The sequence below is a fragment of the Lactuca virosa genome, chromosome 2, assembly GCF_052849685.1.
Source record: "Lactuca virosa cultivar CGN04683 chromosome 2, Lactuca_virosa_CGN04683_v6, whole genome shotgun sequence".
Taxonomy (NCBI): Eukaryota; Viridiplantae; Streptophyta; class Magnoliopsida; order Asterales; family Asteraceae; genus Lactuca; species Lactuca virosa.
In genome coordinates, this window is record NC_136427.1 from 86,160,274 (window position 1) to 86,168,930 (window position 8,657).

At 33.3% G+C, this 8,657-nt stretch overlaps 1 protein-coding gene across 1 annotated transcript; it reads right to left on the minus strand.

Annotated features, from left to right (window-relative positions):
* Positions 1–1,086: 1,086 nt before the first annotated feature.
* On the minus strand, positions 1,087–3,053 carry LOC145156429 (tryptophan N-monooxygenase 1-like). The gene is made up of 2 exons (XM_079075809.1): positions 2,060–3,053; positions 1,087–1,904 (listed from the first exon to the last, which is right to left on the minus strand). The coding sequence occupies exons 1-2, from the start codon at positions 2,990–2,992 to the stop codon at positions 1,272–1,274; spliced, it is 1,566 nt and encodes a 521-aa protein (XP_078931935.1). The 5' UTR covers positions 2,993–3,053; the 3' UTR covers positions 1,087–1,271.
* Between the last annotated feature and the right edge of the window lie 5,604 nt (positions 3,054–8,657).

Consider the following 8,657-nt stretch of genomic DNA (forward strand, 5'->3'; position numbering starts at 1 on the left):
TTTCATGGAAGAGTAAGAAACAAGATGATGTCTCTTGATCATCTATAAAATCTGAGTATCAAATTATGACTCTTGCTACTTGCGCAATTGTGTAGCTGCAACGACTTCTTGTTGACATGGGTATTCATATTTCTCATGCTACCTATTTGCACTATTACAACGAGCGTGAAATAATTATTCCAAAGAATCCGGTGTTTCATGAATGGACAAAACATATTGAGATTAATTGTCATTTCACTCGTCACCACTTTTAGAAGTGGAATATTTCTCTTATTCACGTTTCATCAACTATGCAGATTGTTGATATATTTACGAAAGTCTTGGCTGCTCATCGGTTTCATTTTCTGACAGTGCTTATTGTTGACGCATTATGAGTTTCAGGGGATATTAGCTTAATAAATTATTAGGCCATTTTCTTGTTTGGGCCATGTTTGACCCCTTTAACAGTTAAACCAAATTAGCTATCATATTTTATCGTCATTTCGTTTTATTGTAGTTCTACTCTCTTTTTTTATTCAACAATTAAACTCTAGCACTATTTTTTTCATTAGTTTTCACAATCAAATGTCGCATGTCATCTAATTTCATGGTTACTTGATCTACATATATAAACAAACCAAAAAATGAAAGTAGTTAGAGATCGAGAAAAGAAAGAAAACCAAGCAGCAGATGTGATATAGAGATGGGGAGTCACATTTCAAAATTTAAATCTATAGATTTTTATTTAATTAAAAAATTGGGCATGTTTGGGAATTAGGATATGGTATTCATAAGAATCATAGGCAAAATGAGGACACAATGTCACCTACGAAAAACATAAGCAAAAGCGTGGGTTTTTGGATTATTCTCTTCTGTGGTTTACCTTTGGTTACGTTGGGAAAAAAAACGTAATCTTTACCAGTATGCTTTTTTTTTTTTTTTGGATCAACCTAAAATCATAACACCAACGAAAACATTATTAAAAAATAATAATAATAACACAAAGTCCTAATCACTAAAAAAAAAGTCGATACAAATATAGTACTAGTTTAAACCAAACTCCAATAACCTAAATGAAAACACATGAGGCCGGGCGTACAAATGGGATTTTGAAAGAAGAATAGGTGCCTATTAACTTGTACTTCTCAATAAATTAATACGTTTTATACAATATATTATAAATATAGATATAGACATAAGGTACACACAAAGTAGACGCATTATTAGTTTTTCTCTAAAACCATAAACGTCATCTTATTTATGATAATCAAGAGTGAAAACCAAAATTATTTTCAAATTTTTGGGTAGAGATGTTGAGGCAGCCGTGGCTTGGCAATGAGCACAAGTGGCTTAACCAAGCTAAGGTCATCATGATTTTCAACAAGCTTAATCGGCAGCTCTTTACATATCGGCTCCCAAGTGAACCCTTGAAGCAGTCTGGCTAACATAATTGTAGTGATGGTAGAGCCCAACACCACTGCAGGACAACCACGTTTCCCGGTGCTAAATGAAATCATTCTCAACTCATCATCTGTAAGAACCACATGCTTTTCTGCCCCCTGTAGATGACGATCAGGATTAAACCGCAATGGATCCGCCCACACATTTGGATTCCTTCCTAACCCACGTCGACTAAGCAGCACATGACTACCCTTTGGTATAAAGTAACCGGCAACAGTAGTGTCCATGGTCGAAACATGGGGTGGATTAAAAGCTGCAAAAGGGTGTAACCTAAAGGCTTCCTTGATACACGCTTTTAGGTAATTGAGTTGGGGTAAGTCTCGCTCTTGGACTAGCCGATTGCAACCTACAACATGGTCCAGCTCCTCGACCGCTCGTTTTAAGAGGGTGGGTTCATTCATCATCTCTCCCATTGTCCATTCTACTGCGTTAGAGGGATTATCAACTGTTGCACCCATTATTTCCTAATTAGGCAAGAAAATAAACACAGGAAAGTCACTTTTCATGCAGACACAATGGAAAGTGTAAACGTAAAGTAACATCCACATGGTCACTAGTATATCAGTTTTTTTACTAGTTGCATGTAAAAGTAAATAGTGAGAGATTGGGAGAGGCTTACAATAATCTGGGCTTTGATCTCCACTGTTGTAACCTTAGGGTTGTCATGTTGGATAAGAACATCTAGCAGATCATGTTTCTCCATTCTGTCTCCATTTTCCCACATCTGTATCCGTTCATTGATCAATGGGTCTTGATACTTTCGAGCAATTTTGAGTGCTGACCTCATGCTCTTTTCGTGGCCATCAAAATCAGTCTTCCCTCTCAACCGTGGATGATAATCTGTAATACAAAATGCATAAAGATACTTTAGGATGTTAAAAATAGCAGCCACATGTTCAGTTTCTTCTTCCCCAGGCCCACCAATATCTTCGCTTCCTTTCCCAAAGAATCTTCTTCCAAAAATCATATTTCTCATTAAGTTTGCACAGAAATGTCGGCTCACCATCCGAATGTTTATTAATCCCCCATCAGTTATGTTATCTCCGTTCTCTATTTGATTGCATATGTACCCAAGCAACTGGTTGGCTTCTTCGTCACGTTTGGGTTGGAACCATTTGTGCACTTGAGACGAGAGCATGTCGTGGGTTATGACTCTTCTCATCTTCCTCCATTGGTCTCCAAGGGGGGCCAAAGCAGCTGTGTGATAACCATCACTCAAAAGATATGCTGAAAAGAAATCAGGTCGTGAAATGAATATTGCCTCTTGTTTCTTTAGGAACTCGCATGCTAGCTCTGGGGAGGTGACTGTGATGACATGAGTTGAAGATCCTAGTCGGATACAAAGTATTTGAGTGTTGAATTGATCCATGAGGTTGTGGATCCACCTAAAAGTCGGCTTATTTAGGAGCATTTGGATAGTACATCCGATGAATGGGAAACACATTGGACCAGGTGGCAGTGGGTGTGGGTTGCTTAAAGATTTCTTGTAGAGAAACCTGGCACATAATATGAGCATAATGACAATGAGGACCATGATCGTTGGAGACATCATTAGTGATGAATATAAAGAAGTTAACTGGTGAATATGTTCTATTCTGCAAGGTTTAAGTACCGATGGATGTAAATGTGAACAGCATAATTGGTTTGTTAAGAATTTAGTTGGGCTAAATATTAAAACTTTATAATCAAAATATCATATTAAGAACAACTTTAGTAACATATATATATATATATATATATATATATATATATATATATATATATATATATATATATATATATATATATATATATATATATATATATATATATACTAGCCGTTTACCCGCGCCAAGCGACGGGTGCGAATAGTTTCGGCAATTAGCTTTTTTTTGTCCGTCAATGATTAGTTTCAACCAATCGATTAGTTTGCATTTGGAAAGATGTCATTAGAAATAAGACATAATGTATTCCCTTTTCGGGTTCCTTTCAGCGATTAGTTTCCTTTCGAAAGTCGTCATATTTCAAAGATTTTTCAATGCAGCGAGCATCGAATATGTTGCTTTCAATGAGTAGTTTTCTTCTGGTAGGGGCGAAAATTTTACCTTATCCATAGTACTTCCAAAATTTTTAACGTATCATGTGTTTATTAGGTAAACCTGCATGGTATAGCAACTTACAGTAAAACCAGAATAGGTCAAACACACATTCTTTGGGTAAAATTTAGAACATATATTTTTTTTGTTCCTCTTTGATGTATACTTGCAATCTTCTCAAGCGATTCAAACACATCATTTGGGAAAATTATATGCGAGTTGTATCATTTTGATAAAAACATAACATATTCTTTGCTCTTAATCTTTTATGTATACTTGTAATCTTCTCAAGCGAATCAAATGCATCATTTGGTAAAATTTTATGCAAGTTATATCATTTGGGTAAAAAACATAAAATACTATTTGTTATTCATCTTTTATGTATATTTGTTTGCAATCTTCTCAAGCCAGTCGCACAAAACATAGAAAAGTGAACCTCCAAACAAATTGTCTTCCAATACCTATATAAAAGGTCAAAATTGAAAAAAAAAAACCAAAAACAAAAAAAAAATTGTAAAACCAATGAAAAAGTTAAACTACTTTTAAAAATTGATATAACCGAAAAAGAAAAAATATGAAGTGTTTATAAAAAAAAATTGTCAAAATAGCAACCTACTTCAAAAAAATGTCATTACATTTGTATATCTATAAGTTATTGAATTCTAAGGTTAGTTGCAACAAAATTCAAATACTAAAGTTGGCGATTACATAATCCACTCCATGATGATATTTTTATTATCATGTTTAATTGGATAAAAAATAGGTCAAAGGTGGGTAGAGTTTAGTAAGGGGTATTATTGGTATTTTGTGTTCAAAAAACTCGGTGATGAAAGATAAAAATAAAATACATACAAGTTGTTACGGTTTTTTATTCATAAGATGTATGTCTTCAGTGAAATTGTATATGCAGAAAATAGATGAGAAGGGTTGGTTCAAACTTTTGGAAAGGGAACTTCCCTAACGAGGGTTTCCGGGCCAGCTTTCGCGCACCGACTAATCCCCTGCTACAAACATGAGGCTTTGCCTCATGCCCTGGAGTCACTGCAGGCAAACCTCCATGGCCACAAGGGTTGGTTCAAACTTGGCAATAGACTTCAGGGATTGTACATTTAGCTCCTCCTCTTGTTTCATGAATTTGAAAAATGGAAACTAATTATGGTAAAATGACTTTTTTTTAACCAAATTAAGCGATGGATTTAGGAGTTGTACCATATGCTTCTTAAACTTTTTATGGATTGATTGGTTTTGGACAAAACCGCAAAAGATATTTGGAAAGTGATTAGTACTCTTCATTTATCTGGTACTGGAGAATGAGAACTTACACAAACCATCATTTTCAAAAGCAAGAACATAAACAAAACAAAAAAAGGGAATGCCAGTTTACAATCACAACTAAATATGAAAAGCTAATTAACATATCGTTAAAGCTCAAACAAATTCTCAAAAACAAACAAAAACATCAAAATATTTTGTTGGTTCATTGACACAACATGGTTCCCACTCTGGCTAATTCAGCTCTGCAACTAAAGACAACATTAAAAAGTATAAACAACCAAAATAAAGAATATCCCAGAATCTGCAAAACCAATTGCACAAAAGTAACAGTTATACAACATAAAAATAAAAACCACATGCACATTTTCAATCATAAATATAGATATCAAAGCCTTATATACAAGAAATGGCAATATATTTTCATTGATATGTTAATTATAGCATTTTTGTTTCTTTCTATTACAACAATGTATCTTGACAAAAAAACTCCTAGTTATAGAAATCTAATCCAAATAAAAATAAGTACAATGCCTTAGTAAGAAAAAAAAAGTGTACTGATGTAGCCTGTTATAACAGAAAAGTATAGACCAATTTTTTTGCCTTGTTTACAAACTAATCAAACCCTAGAATATAGATAAATCTGAAATTGTGGCCTAAAACGGACAAAAATCACATAACTGGAAGGTGTTATTATCTGATTGAAAGTAATAACTATTGTTTTAATGATAAACTATATATGAAAATTTATGTTTGACCAAAACGATTTAATAAACAAATACAATGAGGAAGCTTGCCATTGGGTTCATTATTAGCCAAGTTATCGATGGTGTTCAAGCTTGATACCAGGCCATTTTTTGCATTTAACCTTTACGTAGTACAACTTCGTCGTTTCTTGTCTTGTGTAGACATGAAAAATGGTTAAAGATACAATTTAAAGTCAAATACTTTTAACAGTAAGTAAATAGGAGATTTAGGTCTAACCAAAATCGCATAGCTCCACGAATCCAACACTTCCTTCATATTTTAAGGCCCATCTAACTAAGTACATTTTCGATTCAAAGAGTATCCTTGTAGGAGGATGAAAGAAAAAGTTAGCATCCATTTCTCTTCTTCTTCCATAAAAATCCGTTTTGATATCTGTGTAATAATTGAAATGAGTTGAAGTGATCAAACTAAAAAAACCATGAAATTTTAAAATTCATTGTTCTTGGTGGCAAATGAAATTTTGAAAGCAGTAATTGTCATGGACCAATTGCATATCCAATGAGCTAGAATGGTGTGAAGTACTGATTAGTAAATTGATATTTCTTAATAAGACACATCATAGAGAAGATAAATTAATGCGAACATAAATGATACATGTTTGGCTTATCACAATATTCAAGCTCCATGACCTCAAAGCAATAAAAATAATAGCTTTTCCAAGAAAATGAGTTGCAGCCTGAAGACAGAGAACTTTGGTGTCACCAAATATGTAAAAATCCCAAGTATCAATACATGCAACAAGGAATATAACATAAACAAATTTTTTATTAGATTAAGAAAAAAAATCTATGCAAATACGGCAACAAAACTATAAGTAATATTCGCAGCCATCATCAAACATCAACAAAAATCTGGAAAATTTGCTTATTACCTCTATTCAGATAGTCATGAAAACCCACAAATAGTACATTTCAGTTCTAATTTAATGGACAAACTCACATTTGGAATATTAGCTTATATACAAATTTAAGGAAATCAACGACTTTAACTTTGTAACTTATTACATGTGGTGTACAAGTTCAAATTTAATCATGGATAATAAAACATCCATATATTATATATCAAGTAAATACATATCAAATAAGAATAAAATGTGAACAAAAATAAGATGTGAAGACAAATAAGATATTAACCTTTTGTAGGTGGCTACCATCACTCAACAAAACCCTAGCATACACAAATCCATTGAACAAATAAAAATTTTAAATTAGAATAAAAAATATGTCTAAGAACAAAATCTGAGAAGTAAAAAGAATAAACTGATGGTTGATGAATCAACTGTCACCTATGCATGAAATGAATCTATTTGACTTCAAATGGTTAGAAACTTAAATCAGAGGTATTAAAGTTTACTCATCCCTTTCAAGAAACCTATGACCAACCTGTGTTTAAACTGATCTGTGTGAAAAGTTACAAAATAACAAAATAATGAAATGAAAGGGAAATCACCTTTGATTTGGAAAATATATTTCTCTATAATAACAATACAGAGAGAGAGAGAGAGAGAAGCATTGAATAGAGCTTACTTTGATGTGATTGGTGTTTGGTGGTATGTATGTGGTGGCAGCGGTGAAGAAGTTCTAATTCAGGGTTTTTATGGTTCTTGGAGAGATGCATGTGATGGTGGTCGCGTATGGTGGGGAGGGTAGCACAACGATTCTGGTGTTGACCGTAGATGAGGGCGGCGATGGTGGCAATGACATATGAAATCTAGGGTTTTAGAGTAATGGTGATGGTGGTGACGTGCGATCTGGTTTGTGGGATTGGAGGATAACATCATCGTAAAATAAAGAAGGAGATGGTGCGGGATAAAGGAGATAGGGGCCGAGAATAAGGGGAGTTTGGTATTCAGTGGTTTGTCTTCAATGTCAGATGAAAACTCGAATGGTTTCATGAGATGGGTTCTAGGGTTTCGATTGTGGCTGATACCCATGGAACTGGAGAGCATTTGGATGAGGCAGATTTGGCAATTGGCGGTGGGTTGTGGGCATATTAGGGTTTTGAACAAAGAAGATATGGGTAAGTAACAAACGGGTTTTTGAAGGCTAAACAAAATCAAAACTGATGGTGGGTTTTCTATGGTGGTGGTGGTGGTGGTGGCGGTGAAGCAATGGCAGAGGTAGTAGATTACTAGTGGAGACAGAAGTGTTAGGTATGAAGGTTTCCGGTTAAAGAAGATAGAAGGAGGAGAAAGGTGGTGGTTTCCTTTAAGTGATGATAGATATTGTTTTGATGGTTGGAACGATGGTTGATAGTGGTGATTAAATACCTAAATCATCTGTAGGTAACAAATCCCCGTTCTTCCTTCCGTATTTATTGCATTTTTATTTGAATGAGTCTTTCTAAAAATTAGGGATATATCGGATCCCGTATTATTTTTCTTGACTTTTTCAGATGTTGACCCACTTAATATTCATCATTTTGTAATGCATAAAATGAGTGTACATAATGCAGTAAGGGCTTGTACCTCTTAATTTTCAGCCTTTGACTAAATTACATAATAAGTAATAAAGATATATATATATATATATATATATATATATATATATATATATATATATATATATATATATATATATATATATATATATATATCATGTTCCCACTTGGATTTTTTATAATTTATTGGGTAATTAACATATGAGTTAAATAATTAAAAAAAATACGTATATATACCTTAAAACATTGGACAAATTAAACAATGTTACTTTCCGTTAGTTGAATTCAAGTATTAGATATATAGTTGAAATGAAAAGACATTCTTCTTTCTAAAGACTTCTCCAATCTAATACCATTCACAAGGGGACAGTTTTTATAGTTATTTTGGTAACATTAATACAACATAAACAATAATCCAAAAGTCAGCTAATTTTGGAGCATTTGGATTAGAAGAAATTAAATATCCTCCTACTTTTTGTTTCTACAAATCTTCCTACCCAATTAAATGATGACATGTGTCACATTTAATGTTCATTTAATGATATTTAAATATACTAAAATGACATATGTCATCATTTAATTGGTAGGAGGATTTGTAGAAACAAAAATAGGAGGATATTTAATTTCTCTTTGGATAGTACGTAAGTGAACGGCAAAACAATT